The 27,712-nt window shown below is 40.3% G+C and overlaps 1 protein-coding gene across 8 annotated transcripts in view; it reads left to right on the forward strand.

Moving 5' to 3' along the window:
* Positions 1-3,279: 3,279 nt before the first annotated feature.
* The window catches only part of CEP192 (centrosomal protein 192), a 156,383-nt gene continuing 131,950 nt past the window's right edge, over positions 3,280-27,712 (forward strand). For 7 of the 8 annotated variants that reach the window (XM_055323535.1, XM_055323537.1, XM_055323540.1 and 4 more), the window contains exons 1-7: positions 3,280-3,362; positions 4,029-4,199; positions 10,734-10,901; positions 11,845-11,970; positions 20,240-20,415; positions 23,674-23,726; positions 25,708-25,828. In XM_055323535.1, the coding sequence (XP_055179510.1) occupies positions 4,090-4,199; positions 10,734-10,901; positions 11,845-11,970; positions 20,240-20,415; positions 23,674-23,726; positions 25,708-25,828 (754 nt within the window). In that variant the 5' untranslated portion in view covers positions 3,280-3,362; positions 4,029-4,089. Of the gene's footprint in view, positions 3,363-4,028; positions 4,200-10,733; positions 10,902-11,844; positions 11,971-20,239; positions 20,416-23,673; positions 23,727-25,707; positions 25,829-27,712 lie in introns of those variants that run through there. The other variant, XM_055323542.1, reaches the window with a different exon arrangement.

The raw sequence follows: 27,712 nt of genomic DNA on the forward strand, positions 1-27,712 counted from the left end.
CTAGCATGCATTATTGTAAAAACATCGTAATTTGTATAACATACAAAATAGGTGTTAATTGACTATTACTGGTAAAGCTTCTAGTCAAGGACAGGCTATCAAGTTTTTGGGGAGTCTAAAGTTAGACTCAGATTTTTAACTGCAAGTATATTGGTACCACCTAACCCCTCAGTTGTTCAAGGGTCAACTATATTCTATTTGAGAGATGGTAAAGCTTATATCCCCTTATAATATGTTGCAAAAAAAACCCCAAACAATAAAAAATTAGGAGATGAGTGGGACGTTTATTTAAAAGGTAGACAAATCAGTATGTAGTCTAACATCTACAACTGACAGATACTGACTTCCAACCTAATTACACATTATATTATACTTTTAAAATTTGAAATCAGAAAATGACAATAATTATGGTAAAGTGATTATGAGACTAGCAATATTCTTTTTGGTTCAGTTTTCTCAAGAATTGCCAAGGATTTAATATTCTTTAGGACTAGAGAAGATATAATTTGAGCAGCATTTCATATGTGTCTCAGTTAATCGCATGTACATAATTGTTATAACCATATAATTTATAATTAATTTTCAAAGACACCTTCCCTCTGTATAGTGTCATATCCTTGAAACTTCTTAACATGCAAAGGATAAAAAGCTGGGAAGAAATTAACTTTTCTTGAGATTAATTAAAACATTTTGCCTGTAAAGTTAGCATTTTAGCATTCCAATCTATGAAGAAAAATCTTTTCCAAGTAATTCTCAAGTCTTCTGTTAAAGGACTTGTTTTAGACTTGCTGGTTTATTTAGGTTCAAAGCAAGGGATCTAACTTCAGGCTGAATCTAGCTCGGAATTAAGAATTCACGTCTTTGAGATTTCGATCACTGTAGGGGTGCTTGGGATTAGAATGGGATGATGAAATGAGACAGATTCTCCAATTAACGAATATTGAACATCTTCTATGTGCCAGATACTGTACTAAACACTCTGGGCTGTGTAAGAAATAGGTAGTCTATAGTGGGAGAAGGCATTTAGAAATTACAGAATTTGCAAAAGATAATGAGGATTTAGTTTCATAATAAAGGTTGAAACAGTGATTTATTTGATTTGCTCAGGTGTGGAAGCAATGTGGGATTTCTACAGATAGTGGAGTAGTTGAAGTGGAGGAGGATAGGAGTTCCAGGGTGATGGCCCAGAGGTAAGAGGACGGGGGTGTGTTCAGGCAGCAGGATATAAATATTAGACTGATGTAAGGTTCATTTGGGGAGCTGGTGGAAGATAAATCTAGACTCAAACTTTGTGTCACATTGTATATGGCTTTGGATATCTGCAGCTGAGGTTTGCCACTTGAAGCAGTTGGTAAAGGGAAACTGGGAGATGACTGCCCTTTTTTTTTTTAACTGGATAGACATTACTTCTCTAATTAATTCCCTGGGAAGCATCCCTAGCCTTGGGACTTCTCCAAGATCTACGCAATATCTAAGGAGATTTGAAATTCATTGGGAGCTCTATGCCTCCTTTTCAGATGGCAAGTGAGTTTGGATATTTGTACTTGTTGAGTACACCCATGTGCCAGTGCTCTCCTAGATACTAAATGTAAATTAGCTAGTTAATCCTTGCATTAAACGTCTGAGGCAAATGTTCCAATTACTCCTATTATACATGTGAGGAAATCGGCAGGTTAAAGCTACTTGCCCAAGGCTGCACAGCTAGGAATTGAGAGCCAGGATTGAGGTTTTGGCAGTCTGGCTTCAGTCTATGCTGTCCTGCCTGCAGATATTTTGGATTATAGGTCATTAGTGTCCCAGCAAGTTTCTAGGTGTCATGGGGAGAGCTCTGGTTACTTGATTTTTATGGAGGAAGGACATTTTATTGACTTGGGTAAAAGGATACAGGGTGACTGAATAGATACATTCCAGTAGTTCACCTTCAATGTATGATCATGGTGTAGATAGTTAAGATACTTTGTGAAACAGGATTGCTCATTACACTCAAATAGCATCCTTTCAGTTCTAAAGCTAATAGGTTTATTTTTCAGGATTCAGAAAATCTTGAGATTTTCTCCACTTACGTTTGTTCATGGAGTGTAGACAAAGGTAGAATTGGGATATTTATAGTTTGCAATTGCCACGGTTGGAAGGTTTCAAGAAAAAAATGCCACGAGAATTGTAGAGACATCAACTGAATTTGACAGGAGACTAGTCCACATAAAGTGTTAGAATAGTACCAGGAAAAAAAAAAATAGTACGCAGGACCAAAGCAGATACCATCGGATGAATGACAATAAGGTGTGAAGGTGGAGGTAGTTAAGGGAAGGAGAAACAATCAAGGAAGGCTGAGTTGGTTTAGGTTTTGAGGGGAAAGATGCAGCATTTCTAATGGCAGGAATCAGTAGAGAAGGTATCCAGGTTGCGCAGTGGTTTAGAGGATGCAGAAAAGTAAAGAGAGGGGATAAACAGATGTCCTTCCCCAACAGGCTAAATTAGGAGCAGCTGTTAAACTCTACTCCCAGGTTTGCTGATGGGCCTTAATGCAAGAACTTGCATGAATGAAGTTAGTTAGCTTTGTGGAAGAAATTTTGACATGAAGGTGAGAGGCAGAGTTGAAGTATCCCAATGGTTTCAGTAAAGTCGTAAAGTCGTTCTAAGCAGATGTCAGTGGTGGTATCGGTGGCCTTGAGAACAGAAGAACGGATTACGGGCGAATTAGGTCTCCTCAGCTCTTTCCACCCCGGGTCAACCTTACTCCGGCACAGAGGCGGTTAAGGTGGAGCGAACTATCCCGAAGCTCGGATCTCGAGACATGATGTCCTCGTTGAAGCGTTACTGCAGTGTGTAACAAGGCGAACGAGGACACATTTCAGCGTCTGCTGAGCAGCAAAACGTCTGAAGACGGATTGACAAACAGTACTAAAGTCAACGTAGTGTCTGGAAATATTGTATGAGGTGACCGACGACATTTTGGGGTTGTAGACCGAAACGGTAGGCGTTTTGTGTTTTTTTCCAAGTCGGCAAAGGCTCTCACCGCGTTGCCCTCGGTTCGGCTGCAGCGGGAAGCTACCTCACTGAGCTCCACCTGCGGGGTGCGGCTTCCGCGCTTCAAATTCGGGGACTGCCCGTTCTCGCCCAGTCATCGGCCTCCTTTCCGCCCCGCCCCTTGGCGCTGTCCAATCCGAGGCCAGCTGAGGCCCCGCCCCGTTGCTCGTGCCGCGAACGGACGTAAAACCCAGGGCGCGCGGCGCGGCCAGTCTAGGTAGCCGCGGGTGCAGCGGAGGATTTGCGCACGCGCGTTTGCTGCGCTACCAGGCCGCGGTCGGCCTCCGGGCATTTGCGTACAACTCTGGGCTCCCGCTGCTCGAGTGGCGGGCCTGGTGAGGAGGGGTTTCCTGTGTCCGGAGTGCGGTTCGGACGGGGGCATGCGGGCTCGCTTTCCGCACGCATTCCGGCTAGCGGGCCGCTTGGGCAGTGGTTGTTGGGCGGGGGCCGGGGCTGGGGCCGGGCGCGGGCTGGGGGCGGGGGCCGGAGGCCGGGGGGTGGGGTGGGAGTGGGCGTGAGGGGCCGGCCGGCCGGCTCCGTCGGCTCCTCGGTACCAGCCGGGCTGCCGCGCCGCGCTCTGCGTGGTGAGTGCAACCCCGCGCCTCTGAGAGATTGGCTCTTACAGCGATGGACTTGGAGTTTGGGGGTCACGTCCTCGTATTCTCCCCCCCGCCCGGCTTCCCACGGATGCGCTTCGGTGTGGAGGTTCCTCTCTGCGAAGCGCTCTGGGCCGGCGGCGTTGGCTCCGTGTGCGTCGGCACAGGGTTCTGTTTCTCCGTTTGGTCCCAAGCTGACCCGCGAAGGAGCTTCGTCAGCTAAACGTAGAGGCTCCGCCCGAGGCACCCGGTGCTTCGCTTCTCGTTTTGGTTGCTGCTCGGCCCTTCCCATTTACCCCCGTACCTTCCTTGCCTTCCTTGCATCTGATTTCTTTATGGACAAACAAGACCTAAGAGAAGACACTGTTTAATGTCACTTGTACTTTTGATTTCTCTTCATTACAGACTCTGTTTAATAAAACATGAGGTCCCTTTCGAGGCAGTCGTTTGGAGGACAGCTGTTTTTATGAAAGTATTTCCATTTGCTGTTACCAATTTGAGGTCGTTCGACTGGAGTTTTTACTGCTCCAAAATCAGTCTTTTCACCGAATTTCCGTTTTGTGATCAAAGTTTACGGTAAGCATACGGTAATATGTTAAATGCCTATCTAATTATAGATTATTTCGTAGCACGCTGAGAGTTAATGATGAATGTTAGGGGAGCTTAACAGCCTGTGCTTTTGAATGTGGTTAATTATATGTGTAGACAATTAATGACTAAGGTAAATGATACTTTATACATCCAGGAATGTAACTAAAGCAGTTAAATACTAGTAAGTTCAAGTGTAAAATTTTGAGGTTACTGCTTTAAGGAAATAGCAAGAGAAATCCTGGACATGGCTCTTGAGTTCAGATATAGTAAAAGAAAAGATCATGTTATCTTCTTTTCACTTTAGGAGGAGGGGTGGGAATTGCAATATAGAGGGAATTTAGGGAATTTTTCCTTCTAGGAGAACTTTAGGAATGTGGTATGTCCATGGATGGTTTGTTTATTTATATTTATTTTTTTCCATGGATGGTTTAAAAAAGTGTAATCCTCATTGGAAATGAGAGACTAGGTGTTGGATGACTATCTTCCACTGGCTTGTATTGCTACTGCACCTATGGCCAAGCTCCATTTCAGCTCTTAATACTGTCATAATTAACAGGGATTGTAATTGATAAGGGTCATCTGCTCCCTGAAGGGCGCTGCTTTATATTTGCATTTTCAGTGATAAGTAGAATGTGTTTCATGGTTTGTGTTTGGTAAAGATTGTGTGAATATTTGCTTACTATCTGAATTTTCTAGGATTTCACTCTAAACAGGAATAAATCCTTGAAAATTTGATGCATGTTTTAATGTGGTTTACGTGTCTGTAAATGAATAAATAATTACCGGATTGGACGTGGGAAGGCTAGTTGGAAGACTTGTGTAATAGGTGAGATTAAAAAGTGATAGGTGGTAGGCATTGGCAGTATAGAAGTGGATCTCAGCTCCAGAGGATCTATTTGGAGTTAGAGGCATTAGAATTTGATAACTAGGGGCACCTGGATGGCTTAGTTGGTTAAATGTCTGTCTTTGGCTTGGGTCATAATCCTGAAGTCCTGGGATCGAGCCCCACATTGGGCTCCCTGCTCAGCGGAGAGCCTGCATCTTCACCCTCTGCCCCTCACCCTGCTTGTGCTCTCTCTTTTTCTCTCTAATAAAGAAGTAAAATCTTAAAGAACTATTTTTTTATTTTTATTTATTTATGATAGTCACACAGAGAGAGAGAGAGAGAGAGAGAGAGGCAGAGACACAGGCAGAGGGAGAAGCAGGCTCCATGCACCGGGAGCCCGACGTGGGATTCGATCCCGGGTCTCCGGGATTGCGCCCTGGGCCAAAGGCAGGCGCTAAACCGCTGCGCCATCCAGGGATCCCAAGAAGTAAAATCTTAAAAAAAAAAAAAAATTTGATAACTAATGGAGAGAACAAGAGAAATGGTAAATGGTCCTAAGTGCCTGGCTTGCGTAACAAGAGAATAGGGATAACATAGGTCAAACTAAAGAGCCGGTAGAGAAAAGCTAATGAGTTTGGTTTTATATTTGTTAGCTTTGCATCACTTGAGAGTGTGTTGGGGTAGGGTAGATGTCAGAGAGCCATTTGGAAATCGTCCAGAGCTCAGAGGTCTGAGCTGAAGTTGATTTGAAAAAGAGGAAGATGGCATTGGTGCAGAGGAAAGACTACTCTGGGGCAGACTTGCCTGGCCATAAATTCTCTGCGTCCACATGTGCTGTGTGGCCTGGAAATTTTCTCATAATTCCCTCTCTTGGCCTCAGTTTCTTCAATAGTGAAGATAATAGCTACCTTGCAGATTTGATGGAGGGATTAGAGAAATGTATATAAAATGCTTAGTGCATTACTTGATAATAGTGTAGACACCATAGGTCAACTAGATAGCTAGGGAGTATAGATTATTTCTTTCAACTCCTTTTTTTTGTTCAATTCATATTCCCAGTTCTGTATCAGCTACTGGGAATATATGGGTGAACAAGTTTGAAATGTCTCCAAGGTATGGATATTCTAAAGTCAAAAGATGTTGGGGCACCTTGTGACTCATTTAGTTAAGTGTCTGACTCTTGATCTCAGCCCAGATACTGATCTCAGGTTCATGAGTTCAAGCCCCTCCACACCCAGTGTGGAGCCTACTTAAAAAAGAGAGAAATAAACCAATGTCATAAAGTCAAAGATGTTGAAGATGCTGTCAGTCATTCATAAATATTTCATAAATATGTGCTAGGCATTACAAGTGTTGGGTAAGAGTGATGGACAGATAGGCAAGGCCTGTGCTCTCAGGGAGCAATCTTTTCAGTGGGGGAAGAAAAATACAAAAATAGTGATTTGCTGGAAGAAATTAAAACAATTGTGGGACTATATTTGATTAATGATGAAGAATCACCTATCTTAAAAGGTAACATTTAAATTAAGGTGAATGTTAGGAAGGAGCTAGCTGGTGCTGAGATCTAACAAAGTACTCTAGGCCCCACGGTAGGAATGAGGCTTGGATGTTACAGGAACAGAGACACCAGTATGTGGTGAGTCACGAGCCTCAAGGATGTGTTTGGAATATCGACCTGTTTTGCCCTCTGGACCAGGCTCTACTAGTAGATCTGTTTGATTTGGTGTTTCTTACCGAATTGAAATGTGTTCAGGTGGGGTCTGTAACTTCCAGTTGCTTTCCACTTAACAGTCCTGTTGTCTGACAGTCTTTGTGCCTGAAAGCATTTGAGTTTGAGATCTGTACTTAAGAGAGTGTAAGATGTATGGTACATGACAGAAGGTCTGAGATCAGAATCCTGGGTATCCCTACTATGTAAGGAACACATAGAGGAAAAAGATATCAAGTAAGATATAGAAGTCCTAGTTTGGATTCTTCTAAGACACTTGGCTGTGAAGGGGAGGCGAGAAAGTGGTGGCAGGAAGTATAACTGAAGGATGGGAACAGGTTTCCTACTCCTCCATCTTAATATGGGATGGTTTTGAACATATTTATAGAAATCCAGAAAATGAAATAGAAATACTAAAAAGAAAATGCTGGGATATGATCTGAGAGAAGGGTGCTTATATGATAGTTGGTGCTAAATTTGCTGTGTATTATACATAGTTTGGAGACATTCAGGAAATTTATTGAGAATCTACTCTGGACAAGTCCCTGCTTAGGTAGAAATTCAGTGGTAAAATAGGCCAAGGCCTTGCCCTCATGAAGCTTACATTCTAATATGGAGAAAAAACAGTTAGACAGTTGAATTATATAGCATACTGGATGGTGGTCAGCACCACAGAAGAAAGAAAACAGGGTAAGGAAGTAGGAGTCGATGAGGAGGTTGGTGAGGGAGACCAGACAGGTAAGTGGACTTTTATCAAGACCTGAAAAAAGTGAAGGGGCAAGGTGTGAGGCTATCTGGGGCATCAGTTAGCCCCAGAGGTTAGAGCCAGGGCACAGTCCCTTCAGGCCGGTGCTCTGGCACGTTGTGGGGATAGCAGAGAGGTGAGAATGGAGAGGATGGAGCAAGCAAGGGACAAGGGCAGTAGGAGATGAGATCGGATTATTCATCCCCTTGTTGGCTATTGGAAGCATTGACTTTTAGTCTGAACGAGGTGGGAAACCCGTGGAGGGTTTTGAGCTAAGGGGTGACAATATTTGACTTATTTAACAGGGATAATTTTAGTGTGTGCAGAATAGACTAGGGGAGGAAGAGTGGAGGTGTGGAGATAGTTGTAAGTCTCTTGTAGTGAGTATCCAGGCAGGAGGTGGTGGTGGCTTGACCAAGGCGGTAGCAGTGGAAGTAGTGAGAAAGTACAGGTTCTGCTTATATTATCAGGTACAGACATATCAGGATTTGCTTAGGGATTGCTTTTAGTGTGTGTTTGGGGGAAGGGTGGTAGTTAGTAATCTATGGTTTTTGGTTTTAGCAACTAGAGAATGGAATTGTCATTTTCTCTGTGGAGAACTCTGAAAATCAAGCAGGCTTTCTTGAAGGGGTTGGAATGAGATCACATCAAAATTCAGGTGTAGGAGTCTATTAGATATCTAAGTGAAAATGTCTAGGTAGTTGCATATCTGAGGTTCAGGGGAGAGGCCCAGACTGGAGATAGAGGTTTCATGTTGTATTTAAAACTGAAGCTGAGGGATCCCTGGGTGGCGCAACGGTTTGGCGCCTGCCTTTGGCCCGGGGCGCGATCCTGGAGACCCGGGATCGAATCCCACATCGGGCTCCCGGTGCATGGAGCCTGCTTCTCCCTCTGCCTATGTCTCTGCGCCTGCCCCTCCCCCCCCCTCTCTCTCTGACTATCATAAATAAAAAAAAAAAAAAAAAAACTGAAGCTGAGGGCAATCACCCAGAGAGGGAGAGTCAGTCGAAGGGATCCAGGAGCATGCCCTGAAACCCTCACTGTGTGGAGGTCTAGGAGATGAGGAACCAGTCAAGGAGAAGGAAAAGAAGCAGCTGGGGAGGTTGGAGAACCCAGACAGTTGTGTCTTGGAAAACAGTGAAGAAAGTAGCTCTTTGAGGAAGGAGTACAAATTCCATATGGGCATGTGCTCTCTCTCTCTGTCTCTCTGTCTCTCTCTCATGAATAAATGAATAAAATCTTTAAAAAATTCCATATGGTTAGGTCAAAGAAAACGGGACTGAAAATTGACTGTGGATTATGGGGTTTGGCAATAGGGAGCTCAGTGGTGATGGTGACAAGCATTTGGATGGGGTGGTGGGACAAGAGCCAGCTTGGAGTGGGCCCAGGAGATGACAGGAGTGGACTTAGATGCCTATAGTGATTCCTTTTGGTATCCCTTTTGGTAAAGGGAGTGTAGAGAGAATGAGGAACAGGGAATGAGAGAGGGGAAGGCTTTTTAAGAGATGAGGAACTACTGCATGCTGATGGAAGTGGCTGCACAGAGATTTGACAGTAGTTAGGAGGAGGGCCAGTTGCTGGAATGGATGTCGCTGCAGTGGTGACAGGGTGGGATCAATTGGAGGTGGAGAGGGGAGCTTCCAATGGGAGCATGGATATTTCAGAGTCAAATAAGATTTATAGCTCTCTGTTGTCTTACAACATTTTCTACTTTATAGAGTAATTAAGTTAGCCCAGTTCCCCCAAAACCTATACTTGGGAGCATCTGTCATTGGCCCCAGCCTAGTCCATCATTGTCCTCTATTTCACCAGTTGTGGTAGCTCTTTGAATATCCTTCCAGGTGTTAGTCCCTCTCCCTTTCTCTGCTAGGGTCAGTCCTTCCCTGGGTTGTAGAATACAGTCCGTACTTCCTAACATACCTTTTAAGGTCTTTAGAATCAGACTCCATGGTGTCATTCACCGTGTTATTTTGTACACCCAACCATACTGCCAGAACACGTTGGAGCACTTGGCTATTGCCACCACACACTTAGTGCTTAGAGCGGATTTTGGAATCAGACCTGGGTGTGAATTTTACTAATTGTGCAATATTGGGTAAATTTAGCTAATTTAGTCTGTTTGTTTCTTCCTTCATAAAATGGGATAAATGAGTTAAGGTAGTGGGTATGCAATAAATCTTAATTCTCTTCTACCTTTGCTCATGTTTACTTGTCATTGTTAAAAGGCCTCTCATGTCATACTTGGCCTATAAAAGTTCTCTCTCTTTTTTTGTTTTTAAGATTTTATTTATTCACAGACACGGAGAGAGAGGCAGAGACACAGGCAGAGGGAGAAGCAGGCTCCATGCACGGAGCCTGACATGGGACTTGATCCCGGGTCTCCAGGATCACACCCTGGGCTGAAGGCAGCGCTAAACTGCTGGGCCACCAGGGCCGCCCAGTTCTACTCATTTTTGAATGAGCAAGGCCAATACCCATTTATTGAGCCTTTTATAATTAAATTTTTTTACTGAGTTCCATATAGCCCTTACGTGATAAACACTCTGAAACATTTCAGAGATTACATATCCTAAGTACTGTGATCAGGGTTAAGTAGAACCAATGTAGGCTGGGGGAATCTCTCAATAATACAGATTCAGTGCCGGTGTTTTCTAGAGTTAGTCCTTTGTATACCACGCTGACCATTTTTGCCTGGTCTGTGTGCCAGCTATACTTTATTTAATTTACATTTTTCCTTCTTTCCTTCAGTGGACTTCTTTTTAAACTAATATTTACTCATCCTTAACAATATCTGAAATCAGGAGCTAAATTTTGCTGGTTCACTTTTTTTTTCTATTCTGTGTTAGAATGAGTACCTCATTCTAGGTAGACTTTTAAATTCATCCTGAAATCATCTGTATGTTCTTCAGTGTTGGGTCTTCTTTGTTTCTTTACTACGTAAGTGTGGCAATTGATATTCTTTACTATAGCAAACCAGGAGCAAATTAAGCTGTGTTGTATTTTGTTATGTTTATTTTAATTATAAAAAGATAGTTTGGCATTTATAGTCTCAGCTATGAAGTAGCAAAGTATTCTGGAAATTACCTCTCAAGGCTTGCTGATTTTATCCCCTTTGTGCTGTTCAAAAAAAAATGATTTTCCCCTAAGATTTATTAGCTTTCTAAGATTTATGAAACTTTTAATCATTTGAAAAGGTTTTGTAGTAATATTTGATTTTTTTAAAAAAACTTACTATTTCAGTGAGATGGAAAATTTTCGAGGAATAGCCGAAGAGTCAATTCCAAGCTTTTTAACCAACTCATTACTTGGTAATAGTGAGATTTTGGAAAATGTCACTCTTTCTTCAAATCTTGGCTTGCCTGTTGCCGTTTCAACACTTGCTAGGAATAGATCCGGCACTGACAACAGGTAAGAATTGCTTGAACAGATGGCTTTTTGATAAAATCTAGAAAGCCTGTAACATTGATACTTCCGTAAAAATTTCTCAGGTAAGGGGTGCCTGGGTGGCTCGATTGGTTAAGTGTCCAACTTTTGGTTTCAGCTCAGGTCGTGATCTCAGGATCCTGGGATTGAGCCCCGTGTTGGGCTCCACACTCAGTGGGGAGTCGTCTTAGGGATTCTCTCCTTTTCCCCTTCACCCCTGCTTGCTTGCACGGGTACATGTGTGTATATTCTCTCTCTCTCTTTCTCTCAAATAAGTGAATTTAAAAAAATTTGTCCGCCAAGCTTGAGCTTTTGCTTTATGTGTGTTGTATATATATGATCTCTCTATATACATGTATATCATTATATTCGTGTGTATAGTTATTGTAAAAGATTTCATGTTTCCCTATTCCATTGCTTTAATCTGTAGTGGGTGGGTGGATTTGGAACTGAGTACCAGTGACCTTTTGGTCTGCTAATTGTTTTCTCTGTTCATAGTGTTTGGATTTTGTATTAGTTCAGTCTTATTGGTGGCTAGTAATTTGAGTTGCATCTCCATATATGATGTGCACAGTTCATCCATCTTGTATGATGTGTAAAGTTTGCTCATACTTAAATAATCTAACTATTTTTCTGTCTTCCTTTCAACCTAAACATTTGGTAAGAAGCATTGTCTTTATCTTTGGAATGAAGGAGTTAACTCTAAAAACTTTTAGCTCTGAGGTTTCTGTGACTTTTGTTTAATACATATACATTTCATTCCTGATACATAGATTTTCAGTGCTTTGCACATGAGATGATGGTTTTGAACACTGAGGGCCCTATGTTTTTATCCACTAGTAGTTGGCTTTATAGTCATGTAGCCCTAATGTCATAGTGAATTTTAAATATGTATTATTTAATCATTAACAAATTTTTTTGTGTGTAGGTATCCTGATACAGAGGCTTCTTATTTAGTAGAAGGGAGGTTTTCTGTTCCATCTGAGTCCTCTCCCAGTAGCCAGAGTGAAGCTGAACCAAGAGAGAAGTTACACCTTAGCTTTCAGGATGATGAGTAAGTTCATATCTTGTTTTGTTTTTACCATGTTAAAAGTAGGTCTTAATCTTGCGGGAAATGAAAGTGTGACTGTGTCTCTGAATAATTCTAAATATAAGAATCTTGAAGAGTTTTCTTTATATGATCTTGATCAAAAACCTTTTTTAGCTTTTCAAAATATTTTTCTCATTCCAAAAGTAATAGAAGCTCATTTTATTTTTATTTTTATTTTTTTAGAAGCTCATTTTAAAAAGCAGAAAATACAGAGAACTATCAGGAAGACAATAAGTCTGTAATCTTATTAACTAGAAAATAGTCTTCAGGCACCTGACTGGCTTAGTCCGTAGAGCATGCAACTCTTGATCTCAGGGTTTTGAGGCCCATGTTGGGTGTAGAGATTACTTAAATATAAGATCTTAAAAAATGAGAGAATAGTCATTGATTATCTATAGTCCCAGTCTGCTTTCTTTCTTTCTTTTTTTTTTTTAAGATTTTATTTTATTAGAGTGAAAACAGGAGCAGGAGAGGGGCAGAGCGACAAGAAACAGATGCCCTGCTCAGCGCCAGGCCTGAAATGGGTTCATGATCCCATGAACTTTATGCTCCCACTAAAAGATGTACATGAGCATGCCTACTTCTTGGAGCCCTCCCTAGCATTTGGTGGTATTTTTATTCCTTGCTTTTAGGAGTAAAAAAAATTGATACACATGCATAAATGCATAGAAGAAAATCTGGAAGGCTGTACACTAAAATGTAAATAAATGGTAGTTATCTCTTGCTGGTGGTATTTTAGGCATTCTAAAGTTTTCTTTGTTTGAATTCATAATGGAGTGTTTATGGAATTGAACATACTTTAATGTTTATTCATTACCTACAGTTTTGTTGTGAATTTGCTTCTTGGTAACGTTTGGATGCTTTCTGTATATTAAAGATGTTAACTCTTTGAAAACTCATTGATTCCATGTGTATTTTTGACCGAGTACCTACTGTGTGCTGGTACTTCTCTAAGTACGTGAGAAATACTGGAACAGATGTTAAACAAAAAGACATTAAAAATGTATCCGTTTTATAGTATACTTGAAGGGAAAAGTGCTAGAAAAGAACATGATAAGGAGGATAATTCGGTGAGCTGAAGGGAGTGGTCAGTATGGGCCTCATTGAGGAGGTGTAAAATATGTGTTAGTGTAGGTTAGGTTGTTGGTAATCCTGACAAGTGGTTTTGGTGGAAGGAGGAAGAGGCATAGTAGTGTAGGAGAGTGAGTTTAGGAGCGAATGGGGGTGAGTATTCGAGATGGTGAGTTTGCTGCCAAATGGGTCTTTTGTGATGGGAGAAGTTACTGCATGTTTACATGGTCATAGGAATGATCTGGAAAAGGAAAATCTGATTATGTAAAAGAAGGGAATTGGTGGAGCAACACCTTTACAAAAATAGGAGAAGCGGGGATCCAATGTGCTGTGGAAGGAGATGACTGTAGAGGGAGGACTGTGGATAATTTCTCTATGTTAGCAGGTGGGAAGGCAGAGTGTGGGTGCATGTGGTGCTAAGAAGCTGGGAAAGTTGCCTTTTCAGGGTTCAGGGTCTCAGTGCAGTAGGAGCCATGACATGGCTCAGGGTCTCAGGGTAGAGGAGAAGGGAGGTGTAGATGGTCATGGGCCTGTAGAAGAGTGAGCGGAGAGGGAAATAGTGGCATGTCAGCATGAGGAGTCAGTCCCACTTGAGGGTCGTGTCATGGGTCTAGTGTGATTGTGATGTTTTCTCCAACCCCATTCAGCTGTAGGGGTTGCTGGCAAGGTATGAGGAGAGAGCTGGCTTTAACTAGGCTTGTGGTTTGATGAAAGCAGTGAGGGATGAGGAAGTTGAGGGTGTGGGAAGATCGGCCATGAGGTTTAGGTTAAGGAAGAGGCGAGGATAGCAGAAGGGCGAGGGAGTGTGAGATATGGTTGTAGGAGTGGATTGGGGGCTTGGGTTGCATCAAAGGATTACAGAGTTGAGGTATTAAGGCAGATGACATAAGGGGGTCGTAGGTGACTCCCAATCTAGGGGGCTTTAGTAAAGGTGATCTGGAAGTTGTACTGAGGGGACATGCTGATGGAGACCCATATTCCATCTCCATGCCCAGTGATTCCAAGGCTGTGGGAGAGATGGACAGTCTCCATTTGCCAGTGTTTAAGGGGGTCATTGTCCTCCTAGGACATCCTAATTTTTCCTGGAGAGATGAAGTGAAAGGGACTTCAAATGTCAGCAGTAAGGAGTCCTGGGCTTGGTGAAGGGCATCATGAAGTTGGTCCCACCAAACTGATGTTGGCAATGAGACAGGAGACATGGGGGAGACAGGAGGAGAATATTGGAAGTAACCTCTTCACTCTTTGCGGACTAGGAGATCTGGGACGTGGTCTTGTTTCTTGCTGTTAATGGAAGATAAGAGACCTGGTAGGGTGGCCTAGATGCTCTGTACTGGTGGCCTCACTCTAGACTTTCATTGGGTAGAGGCAAGTGCTTTGGGGCTATTCCTTGCCTGCATTGAGTAGTCTGAAGATCGGGGTTGTTAAGTCTGAGAGCCAGGACTTCCTGTGGCTGCTGTCATGGTGGGTGCACAGCCTGCAGAGGCATGTTCTTAGTCCCTATGTAAAGGATGGCTTCTGTGGCTCCTCCTGGGGGAGGCTGGAATTTATGTTTTAATAATACCCTTATTCTAACTTTGGAATCCATGAATATTTTAGCTGAGGATAGGATTCAAAGATGAAAGTAACTTTCACAAAAATAAAAAAACTTTCACAAAATTTTGAAGGCATTGTTACATAGTGTGAGAAGCCTGATGTCATTTTGGTACTTGACCATTTGTAAATGAATTTTTTTCTCCCTGGAAATTCTCAGAATCTTTCTGAGTCTGGGTGGTTATGCCCCACCTCAACTAAATGCTAATTGGCATCAATCCTGATACATATAGGGATCCCTGGGTGGCACAGTGGTTTGGCGCCTGTCTTTGGCCTAGGGCGCGATCCTGGAGACCCGGGATCGAATCCCACGTCAGGCTCCCGGTGCATGGAGCCTGCTTCTCCCTCTGCCTGTGTCTCTGCCTCTCTCTCTCTCTCTCTCTCTCTCTCTCTCTCTCTGTGACTGTCATAAATAAATAAAAATTAAAAAAAAATCCTGATACATATATTTTAAGATTTTATTTATTCACGAGAGACCCAGAGAGAGAGGCAGAGACACAGGCAGAGGGAGAAGCAGGCTCCTCTCAGGGAGCCCAATGTGGGATCGATCCAGGATCCCAGGATCACGACCTGAACCGAAGGCAGAGCTTAATCACTGAGCCAGTCAGGCTTCCCCAATCTAGAGATTTGTGTCCTTTCATTCTAGATAATTATTATTACTTTGGTAATTTTTTATTTTTCTTTATGAGATTATGGTTTTGGATTGCATGGGTTGGTCTATTTCTATTGTTTTTTTTCCCTTTTTTTGTTACTTTATTTTTTAAAATATATATATTTTTTATTGAAGTTTGATTTGCCAACATATAACACCCAGTGCTCATCCCATCTAGTGCCCCCCTCACTGCCCGTTATCCCATCCCCCTTTCTACCTCCCCTTCCACTACCCCTTGTTTGTTTCCCAGAGTTAGGAGTCTCTCATGTTTTGTCACCCTAATTTTTCCCCACTCATTTTGTCTTTCCTGTATAATCCCTTTCACTATTTTTTATATTCCCCGTATGAATGAAACCACATAATGATTGGTTTTGTTTTGTTTCGGTGCAAATAGACAATGTTCTAAATAAAGTTCCTAATTTTTTTTTCCCTAACCTTCTATTAAATCATTTAGCAGTCATAATTTTGAGAGCTCTTTTTTCTGGTCTTTTTTTTTTTTATTATTTTAATTTTATTTTTTATAATGGCTCCTTTTTGTGGGTGTAATAGCTACTTCAATGTTTTCTGAGAATTCTAATTGAGATTTTTTTAAATTTTTTTAAATTTTTATTTATTATTATTTATGATAGTCACAGAGAGAGAAAGAGAGAGAGGCAGAGACATAGGCAGAGGGAGAAGCAGGCTCCATGCACCGGGAGCCCGACGTGGGCTTCGATCCCGGGTCTCCAGGATCGCGCCCTGGGCCAAAGGCAGGCGCCAAACCGCTGTGCCACCCAGGGATCCCCGCCACCCAGAGATTCCTAATTGAGATTTTTTGAAGTTCTATAAATTATTATTGTCTCTGGGATTGTTTACTTTGTTCATCTTTATTTTTATCCTCCAAGCTGCTGCTTCTCCGTCATTTGATTTATGGCTGTCTCTTAGGTTGCTAGTGCAGGCTCGCAGGTATCCGGGTCTCATTTCTGTTAGGTCCTCATGTGAGCTGGGCAATTTTCCTGGATGGCTTCGTCTTAAGGTGAGCAGGCTGAGGAGCCTTCCATTCATGCTAGGTCTTTAATGCTGTTATCACCACCATAGTTTCACTCTGCACAGCCAGTTCTATGCTTTTTCTGGCAAAGAACCTTCCTGGGTGTGTAGCATCATGTTGACTCTGCTGTTTTGTTTGTATGGGTTGGGGAGCAGGAGTGGAATATTGCCCAGCATGGGCATCTGACAGACTTAAACTCAACCTCTCCCTCTGGACTCCCTTCTGCCTTCTCTTCTACTGTAGTCAGGAAACATTTCTGCAGTTCTTCCTAGCAAATTTGTTTTCTGCTTCCAGGCCCTTTTGTTCTTGTTCTGGGCCACAACTTTCATTTCTTCTACATACCCCATCTGCTTTTCAGATTTTAGAATCTGAGGTAAGCTTAGCTAGGATTGGTGGCTCTCATCCAGATTGCTTCACTTTTATAGATGTCCTTACTGTCATTTTCATGCACTCCTAGAAGTTACTTTTGTCACTTTTTTTTTTTTAAGATTTTATTTATTCATTCTTGAGAGAGACAGAGAGAGGCAGAGGGAGAAGCAGGCTCCCTGCAGGGAGCCTGATGTGGGACTCAGTCTTGGGACTCCGGGATCATGCCCTGAGCCAAAGGCAGACTTTCAACCGCTGAGCCACCCAGGCATCCCACTTTTGTCACTTTTACTTGAAGGTTATTTTACCTAATATTTGACTTAGTTTGAAGAATTTTGATGAGCTAATGAAAATAAGTGATAGATATATATAGTTTTGAGGAAGTGGATTTAGGGGGAGGTGGTTAATATAACTGGCTGTGTTATCATAAAGTTCTAATGGTCACACTACAGTTGACCCTTGAACTGCATGGGTCCACTTACATGCAGATCTGTTTCAATAAATATGTTGTACTATAAATGTATTTTCTTTATAATTTTCTTAATACATTTTCTTTTCTCTAACTTTATTATAAGAATATTGTATATAATACATATACAAAGTGTGGGTTAATTGCATATATTACATGTAAGGCTTCTAGTTAACAGTAGTTGAATTCAGTAGTTAAGTTTTGGGGGAGTCAAAAGTTAGACATGGATTTCTAATTATGCAGGTTGGTGTTCCTAACCCCCATCTTGTTCAAGGGTAAAGCGCACATGCTCTTCTTGGAGTGAGGGGGCCTTTAAAATATAAAATTAACCTAAATGTCATGACTTGTTTTTTTATTTCATGTCACCATCTTGCCTTCCCCACCACCTTTTTTTTTTTTCGTATGACACATAGGGATTTTTATCTTTCTTTTCCCCTTCAGATTCTTTTTTTTTATTTGAAATATAATTGATATATAACCTTGTTAGTTTTAGTTGTACAGTGTAATGATTAAATATTTGTATATACTATGAAATGATCAACACAAGTCCAGTTAATATCTGTCACCTTACATAATTACAGAAATTTTTTTTTCTTGTGATGAGAACTCTTTAGATTTACTCTCTTAAGAACTTTCAAATTTGCAATACAGTGTTATTACCTGAGGTCACCATGCTATACATTATATCCACGTGACTTAGTTATATCTGAAAGTTTGTACCTTTGACTCTCTTTACCCATTTCTCCTGCCCCTGGTCCCCAACCTCTGGGAACCATTAATCTATTTTCTGTAGCTATAAGCTTAGCTTTTTGTTTTTATTTTTAGGTTTTACATATAAATGAGATTATGTGGTATTTGTCTTTCTCTTATTGTAACACCCTTAAAATCCATCCATGTTATTACAAATGGCAAGACTCCCTTCTTTTTTTTTTTATGGCTGAATAGTACCCCATTATGTATATATACAGCATTTTTTTCATTCATCTATCAGTGGACACTTAGGTTGTTTCCAACTTGATTATTGTAAATAATGCTGCAGTGTGGGGATCCCTGGGTGGCTCAGCGGTTTAGCGCCTGCCTTTGGCCCACAGCGCAACCCTGGAGTCCCGCGTCGGGCTCCCGGCATGGAGCCTCTTCTCCCTCCTCCTGTGTCTCTGCCTCTCTCTCTCTATGTCTATCATATGTAAATAAATAAATAAATAAATAAATAAATCTTTAAAAAAAAATAATGCTGCAGTGAACATGGGTACCATATATCTTTTTGAGTTAGTATTTTAGTTTTCTTTGGATAAATACCCTAAAGTGGGATTGCTGGATCATGTGGTAGTTTTATTTTTAATTTTTAAAGAACCTCCATTTGTTTTCCATAGTGACTGCAACAGTTTACATTCCCAGTGTACATTTCCCCCAGCAGTGCACATCCTCACCAACACTTGTTATTTCTTTTTTTCGTTTTTTAAAGATTTTATTTATTTGTTCATGAGAGAGACAGTGACACAGAGACACAGGCAGAGGGAGAAGCAGGCTCCCTCTGAGGAACCCGATGCGGGACTCCATCCCAGGACTCTGGGATCACGACCTGAGCCAAAGGCAGACGCTCAACCACTGAGCCACCCAGGTGTCTCTATTTCTTGTCTTTTAATAATAGTTATTACAGGGTGTCTGGTTGGCTCAGTTAAGCATCTGTCTTCTGCTCGGGTCATGACCCTGGGGCCTTAGAATTGAGCCTCCACGTCATTGTGCTCTCTGCTGAGTGGGGAGCCTGCTTCTTCTCCCTCTGCCTGCCACTCTGCCTGCTTGTGTTCCCTCTTTCAGTTAAATAAAATATTAAAAAAGAAAGTTATTATAACAGGTACTAGGTGATGTCTCATTGTGGTACTGATTTGCATTTCCTTGATGATTAGTGATGCTGAAGATCTTTTCCTGTACCTGTTGGTTATCTGTATGTCTTTGGAAAAATATTTTCAAATCCACCCATTTTTAATCATATTGTTTGCTTTTGTTGTTGTTGTTGTTTTAGTTGTTGAGTTGTAGGAGTTCTTTATATATTTTGGATATTATCCCTTTATTAGATATGGTTTACAGATCTTTTCTCCCATGCTGTAGATTACCCTTTCATTTTGTCAGTTTCTTTGTTGTACATACCCCCCCCACACACCTCTTTTTCTCTCTTCTCTATCATACAACTTTGTATCCATTTATAGTCTTTCCACCTATCCCTACCTTCTGTTTTACTCAGCTTCTGTTTGGGATGAAACTTTTCTTTATCCACCTGTGAATGCACCTTTGGATTGAGCTGTTGGTGGTGGCTTTCTGTGTATTACAGTCCCAATACAGAGATGGAGAAACTGGGAGGTAAATTAGAGTGGGGAGTTGCCTCAGCACAGAGGGTTAGCACTTGGAATATGTGGGAGGACTGTCTTCTTTTCATCCATCATAGTCAGATTTAAGCCTGGCCCTAGGTATCAGTGTGTCAGATGATGAATTTATTACATCTAGAGGGCTTTCTTTAAAAAGCTTATCATACTCCTCCTCTTGCTGGTCAAAGGCTTTGGAGCTGCATTAGACCCAAAAGCTTTTGCAGAAGTTTGGGAGGAAAATTGCCTTTAAGGAAAAACATTGTCATCCATATATAAAACAACAAAGATACAAAAATGGGGACAGGCCAGTGGCAGGGGCTAAAAGTAAAACTTTTAAAGCATTTAGTAATTCAGAGAATCCGCTTTTTGGCAAATATGCTCATATCCTTTTAAGTCTATTGTTTTTAGGAAGCTGAGTTTTTCTCCACGTGTGATAGATTCAGAGATACTTAGGAAAGAAAAAAACCTTTTTATCACTTGAAAGGCAGAATAGCAATGTGATGATGTATTTGATTTTGGTAGACCATGTATCTCTGGATCCAAAATGGTGTGCAGTTCCCAGGGCCCCTGCAGTGGAGCCAATTTCAGTTTCTGGGTGGTCCTAGAAATTTTTCTTTTCACTGTAATCATTTTTTTTTCTTTTTCAGAGGTTAAATACATAACTGGCTAATCAATATTTTATTCTATTTTCTGATAAGTTCTATCTCTAAGAAAAAAAATCCTATAGAAGGTCAACACTTGTCAGATGCTGGTCTTGGAGAGTCTTCTTTGCAAAGTGATATAACAAGAACAGGAGAGGAGCAAGCTACAACTGCAAAACCCTTGCAGAGCCAAGATCCTTATGATAGGATTTCACCACTGGAACAAGTGCAAGGTACTGAACTTGCAGAAATTACTTCCTAATGTATATATTTAAATTTCCTTTCTCATTTGTCTATTTTTGGTGTTTATCTTAAGCTATGATATGGTAAACTGAAAACACTTATTGTTTGGCAATTACCTGTTAATATTTTTACAGGAAAAGGTCTCTTGGGTAATCTTCTAATTGTCTTCACTGATTAAGCTGAAAGCTCCTTTCCTTTGGAAACCATGCTGTCAGGTGGCCACAGCACACATCACGTTCAAGACATATCTTTCACATCCTCACCCCACCAATCAATTTATATTACTACTAGTCATTTTTGTTCCTAAATTTAATTTTATATAAGTTGGTGAATTATAAATTCTAAAAAAAATTGTGTATAAGAAAACCAAGTTGAATGCTTTGGAGTCATTTGAACAATTGCTATCAAATTGGATCTGGCAAAGAAACTATAAAAATAGGGACTCCTGGATGGCTCAGTGGTTGAGCATCTGCCTTTGGCTCAGGGCGTGATCCTGGAGTTCCAGGATCGAGTCCCACATTGGGCTTCCTGCATGGAGCCTGCTTCTCCCTCTGCCTATGTCTCTGCCTCTCTCATGAATAAATAAATAAATAAAATCTTAAAAAAAAAGAAAGATTTTTTTTAAATTTTTTTTTTTAAAGATTTTATTTTATTTATTCATGAGAGACACAGACAGAGAGAGAGAGAGGCAGAGACACAGGCAGAGAGAGAAGCAGGCTCCATGCAAGGAGCCCGATGTGGGACTTGATCCTGGGTCTCCAGGATCACACCCCAGGCTGCAGGCGGCGCCAAACCGCTGCGCCACCGGGGCTGCCCAAAAGAAAGATTTTTAACAAACTTACAAAAGTACCTTCCACTCATCAATCCTATAATATGGGCTTAAGTACTGAACCACAAAGTTTGGAATGACATGCTATCTTCACTACATAAAAATACAATACATAGTTTAAAATACCTAGCTTTAATTTCTCTAACAAAGAGAACACAGAGTACTTAGAAGCAATCAGAAAGCAGATTTTTTTTTTTTTTTTTACAATTTACAGGCATCCCTGTTTGTTAAAAATCTTAATGGGTGTTTGTATTTCTCTTGATGAAAAGTGTCAAATATGTATGAACATAGTGAGAATGGCATTAATTCCTCACACTTAAAAACAACAAAAGAAAAAATTGTTAATTGGACTTCATTGAAATTAAACTCTTGTGCCTCAAAAGACTCAAAAACAGTGAAGAGGCAGCACAAAGATGGAAGAGAATATTTGCAAATCACATATATGGTAAGGGACTGGCATCCAGAATACGTGTCTTACAATTCAATAAAACAAAAAGACCAAAAACCAATACTGTATAATGGACAAAGGATTTCAATGGACATTTGTCTAAAGAAGTTGTAAAATGGCCAATGAACACATGAAATGATTTTAACATCTTTAGTCATCAGGGAAATACACATCAAAACCATGAGATAATTACTTTGCACCTACTATAATAGGGATAATCAAAGAGATGGAAAATAGCAAGTGTTGGTGAGGATATGGAGAAATTAAAACTCTCATCTGGTGCTGGTGGGCATGTAAAATGATGTAGTTGCTTTGAAAGTAGTCTGACAGTTCTTCAAAACGTTAAATGTAGCACTATCATATTAGCCAGCAGTTCTAGTACTAGGTGTATACCCAAGAGAAATGGGAAATATGTCCAACCAAATCCTTGAACATGAATATTCATCGCAGCAGTAATCACAATAGCAAAAGAGTGGGAACAACTCAAATTTCCATCAACTGATGACTGGATAAACCATATATAGTGTGTCCATACAGTGGAGTATTACTGAGCCATAAAAAGGAATGAAGTATTGATATGTACTGTAATATGGATGAATTTTGAAAACATTAAGCTAAGTGAAGGAAGACAGATACAAAAGGCCATGTGTTGGGCAGCCCCAGTGGCGCAGCGGTTTAGCTCTGCCTACAGCTTGGGGTGTGATCTTGGAGACCCGGGATCGAGTCCCACATCGGGCTTCCTGCGTGGAACCTGCTTCTCCCTCTGCTTGTCTCTGCCTCTCTCTCTCTCTCTCAATAAATGAATAAATGAACAAACAAATAAATAAATCTTTAAAAAAAAAAGCCATGTGTTGTAAGACTCATTCACAGACATCTGTAGACTGAATCAACAAAATCCATAGAGTCAGTAGATTAGTGGTCCCCAGGGGAAGGGGAGAGTGGGGAGTGACTGCTAGTGGTACAGTGTTTCTTTCTGGAGTAATGAAAATACAACCTTGAGAATATACTAAAAACCACTGATTTGTATGCTTTAGGGGGTGGTGATTTCACGCTAGGCAAATTTTATTTCTTTAAAAAAAACTCCTACTTACCCACAGTGTCAGTTAGTATAAGATTTACTTCATACTTGCTTTATCCCTTCTGGTTTTTTTTATTACTTTTTTCTGGTATTTTAAAATTCCTAATTCATTTTATTCCTAGATATTTTAGTATGCACCTCTAAAAATACAGACATTTGCTTATATAACCACAGTTATTTTTTTTTTTTAAGAATTTATTTATTCATGACAGACACAGAGAAAGAGGCAGAAACACAGGCAGAGGGAGAAGCAGGCTACATGCCAGGAACTTGATGTGGGACTCGATCCCGGGTCTCCAGGATAACACCCCAGGCTGAAGGCGGCGCTAAACCACTGAGCCACTGGGGCTGCCCCCACAGTTCCGTTAATATTGCTAACATACTTAACAGTTCTTTTATTATCATATAGCACTCTAGTCCATATTCATTTTACTAATTATCTGGGTTGGTTTGCTTGAATTGGAGTCCAGAGAAGATTATCTTATGGTATATTATTTATTGTATGTCCTAAGTCAGTGCCTGTGAAAAAAGCTTGGTCAGTCACCTGTAGATTGTCTCATGATTTGTCATCCTGTAAATTGTCCCATGATTTGGATTTGTCTATATGCTTAGGCATGGCTGTCATTTTTCTTGTTTTTCTTTTCCCTCTATAAAGCAAAAGTTAGCTTTAAAGTCTTGATTCATAGTCAAGTTTTTTTGGAGGGGAGGGGGGCACATGTATAATTTTTCATACTTCCCAACCCTGACAGTTTAACTGACCAGTGGTAAGTTCCTATACTGTCATTTAAAAGTGCTCTATTCTGCTTAACGGGAAAATATGTTTAGTTCATTAATTTGATATTTTTAGGGATTGTTGGGTATTTAGTTGATAAAATAATCTTTTTCTCAAACAGATTCACCTGTTGATGTTTGTTTACAATCATGGTTGAAGAATAAGGACAACAAGGTAATCTTTCATATGTTATCAATTTCTGGAGTGTTACTGAGAGAGTACAAGGTCCTGTTTCACAGATGCAGGTGTTAGATAGTAGTAATAATAGTTAAAGTCTTGTACTTTAAATAGCAGAAATCCTGGCTACTGCTTCAAGTTACCAGGACATGAGAGCAGTCCTGGTCCAGGGTTCCATGTGTCATCAGGACTTTGCCACCTTTGCTCTACTTCACCCCTTGGTGGCTGCCTCTAGAATAATGGCTCTGGGAGGGAAAGGGTTTCTCTCTGTTTCATTTATTTTATCTTGGGTGCCTGGCACATGGTTGGTAGTCAGTAATGATTAAGAGGTATCTTCAATTGTGGGCAATCCAAGTGAAGTAGTCAGTAATTGATTAAGAGGTATCTTCACTTGTGGGCAATTCATCCAAGAATGAATCCAAGCTACATTCTTAATATTCGTGATAAAAAAAGAAGACTGTGATCTTCCTTTGAGAGTAAATTTAAAAAAAGAAAAGGATGACAACTATAATGAGCTCACTAGGGTCCTATGTTTTTCTCTATGTAAGTCACTGTTCCAAGGGATAAGTTGGAATAAAATACTGTTTGTTGAGCCTGGACTCAGGCTGCTTCTGTGTGTGTTTACATACAGATTGGAGTGCAGCTGACAACCCCCCCAGGTCCACATGATGTAAAAAGAGATGAGCTCCTCAAAGGAAAAGATGCTTAGCAGAGCAGTAGTTCGTGTCCAACACAAATCGTTGGCAGGAATTTCAAGTCTGGAGTCTTGTATTTATATTTTATAAACAAAAAGGTCTAAAGAGTTATTTCTCTGTGCTACAGGTTGGCAATCTGTACCTTATTGTCCAAATCCGATCTGCCCATTTCTGTAAAGTTTTGTTGGAACACAGCCATACCCATTTGTTTCTGTATTGTTTAGGGCTGCTTTGTGCTATGATAGCCGAGTTGAGAATTTGTGACAGAGACTGTAAGGCAGACAAAACCCGAAATCTTGCTAGCTGACTCTACAGAAAATGTTTGCTGACCCCTGCTCTATACACTTGCTACTTGTATTAACAAACTTTCAAATTTGAGAGGTGCCTTTTAAAGGAAATTCAGGTGTAGTCAAATTGAAATTAAGTCAGAAGCATGATTTCTTGAACACTTAGAATGCCATAGTTTCTCAAGGGAAAGAACATAACTTATCTTCATGGTAGGAAATTTGTTTTTTAGGATGGCTGAAAATTGACTTCCAAAAAAGTATTAAAAGCCACTGATAGTAAGGGAGGGACCATAACACTGGAAAGCAGCAAAGCAAGTATAGAAACATGAGATACTTAATAAAAGGGAGATGATAAAGTAAGAGCAAGAGGGGAAAAAAAATGTTAGAAAACATAGACCAGAGGGAGCTATTACTGCATTTGACTTGTGTGTGTGTATGTGTGTGTGTGTGTGTGTGTGTGTTGGTGAGCATAAATCTAATTTTAAAGATGGCGATGTCTGACATATATTTAATATGATTGTGAAATAAAATTGACACATAGAAGGCAATGTTCTCTTTTATTCTGGGCCTTGAATGCCCTTAATAAACTGCTGTGTGCCCTTGGGTTATGTGGTCCCTGGGTTGAGGAATAGGAAACTCAGCAATGCCATCGTAAGTTGCAGAGTCCAACTTGGCTGTTACCTTCACTTCCTACCCCAAGCCTTGTATTGTTCAAATTCAGTTGGGTATTAGTATACTAACTATATGACTAGGTCTTTTGAGCTTGTGCATACAATATGAGATATTAAATTTTACTAATGTCTCAGTGAGTGGATCAGGAGAGGAAGGTGGCATGGGGTCAAGGAGAGTTACTGATACACATAAAACAGGTAGACCTTTGTTGCCTAAGTTGTGAATTACAAATACTGAGCACATTAGTGGTCCGTTTTGCAACCTTGTACTGTGGTCTTCAGAGTAGTGAGTTTGCTTCTGTTACTTGCATTTTATTTCTTGTAGATTGTTGTTCCTCATGCTGGAAGACCTTTTGAAGACAAGAATCCACACAGTGACTTAAGCCACACTAGTTTATTAGAAAATGAGAAACTTCCATCACTGAGAAGCTTGGAGGATTCTTCTGGTACTGTAAAGTGACTTGTGTTCTCCTAGTCCTTACCTGGCTACGCCACATCTTCCTATGTCTTTGTTTCAGTAGTTACTTTGCCAGCTTTTGATTTCTTTGTTTTCTCCTTTCACTGCTCCCTACCAGCACTCAGATGGCTGCTTCTGTTGAGTGATGGAACTTTTTAAAGTTTATTATGAAACCTGATATGATTATGCTCATCCCTCAGTTTGTTATCATTAGGATACAGAGTATAAAGCACTATATTAAAAAATTGGGGGAACAATGAAATACTTAGCCTTTGAAAGGTCTGCCATTTAAGAACTAACCCTCTGACTACAGTAAGTGTATCTCAACAGTACAAATTGTGCAGGAATCCTAGGAGGGTGACAAGTTCTGATTGAGGAAGGTATCTGTGAAGCTTTATTAAAAGGGGATGCAATTTTTCCTTTTTCTTGAAAATACCCATGATAGACCTTAACATATATTTAGGAAGAGAAGTGTTTTCAGGACTTCAATAAAGGCCCTAGGGTGGAGGCATTTTAGGCCATGATTGGAGAATAGCCAAACTCTTGTGGTTTTGTGTGGCATGTTTAAGTACCTGTAGAAGGCTATTTTGGGAAATAAACTCAGAAGAGTAGGAAGGGACCAAATTAATGACAGGTTTGAAGGCCAGGCTGATGAGCTGAGTGGGATAAATAAAAATTATAAATTCAGGATAGGTTTTGCTACCAAAGTTTTTAGATATATTTGGATTATGGAATTGTGAATAAGGAATCATTAAATTCAGACAGATCTTTGTTTTAGTAGGCTAGGTTTTTAGAGGTGAAATACCTAAGTAAAAAATTATGAGCATTTTTAAGGCTCTTAATGCTGACTGCAAAATTATCCTCTTGAAAAGGCAGTGACAAATTACATTACTGTTACTAGTGCTTGAGAGTCCTAGTATTTATCCTGGCTTTGCTGTACTGGGTGTTAGAACACTAAAAACCACTGCTAGTGTTTTGTTTATTTACAACTTTTTGGTTTTGATGGGAGTTGAGTAATTTTTTTCGTATCTCTTGGTATTCAACTTTGCTATATATTTTTTCCTTAGTTGCTTCTTTCTCAATATCAAGTATTGTTTGAAGTTTCATTTTATACTTAACCATTAACTCACCAAGAATATTTTTTTACTTCTCCTGTTACAGGCTTATCTGTCCCTTTTTGATAGTTACCCACTGGCACACTGTTTTCTAAGGAACCTACGCTTTTCCCACTGATCTTTGATGCCACATTCATTCTAACTTTTGCCATATGCCAGAATTTTTTTCTGTGCTATTCTCTCAAAGAAGATTAAATATTTAGTTTGTATTAGAAGGCTCATAATGATTTATAGACTGAAGTTATGAATAGTTTTTTCATTACGTGGATGTTAAATTTACATGGACTGTTGACCCATGTGTTTTATTGACTTTTTTTTTTTTTTAATTTTAATTCCAGTATAGTTAACATACAGTGTTATATTACTTTCAGGTATGCAATAGAGTGATTTAATCAGTTTTGTGCCTTACTTTGTGTTTATCATGAAAAGTGTGCTCTACATTACCTATTTCATGGCTTCCCACCACCCTTCCCTCTGGTGACCATCAGTTCTCTGGAATTAAAAGTCTGTTTCTCAGTTTGTCCCCCTTTCACTTTGTTTTCCCCTTAGCTTGTTTGTTTTGTTTTTAAATTTCACATAGAAATAGAGTCATATGGTAGTTCTTTCTGTGATTACCTTATTTCACTTAGCATAATAGATTCTAGCTTGATCCATGTTGTTCAAAATGGCAACATTTTATTTTTTTATATTAATTTTTTTTACAAAGGATTTTTATTATTTATTTGGGAGAAAGAGGCAGTGCAAGAAGGGGGAAGGGA

Source organism: Nyctereutes procyonoides, unplaced genomic scaffold, assembly GCF_905146905.1.
Source record: "Nyctereutes procyonoides isolate TBG_1078 unplaced genomic scaffold, NYPRO_anot_genome, whole genome shotgun sequence".
Classification (NCBI taxonomy): Eukaryota; Metazoa; Chordata; class Mammalia; order Carnivora; family Canidae; genus Nyctereutes; species Nyctereutes procyonoides.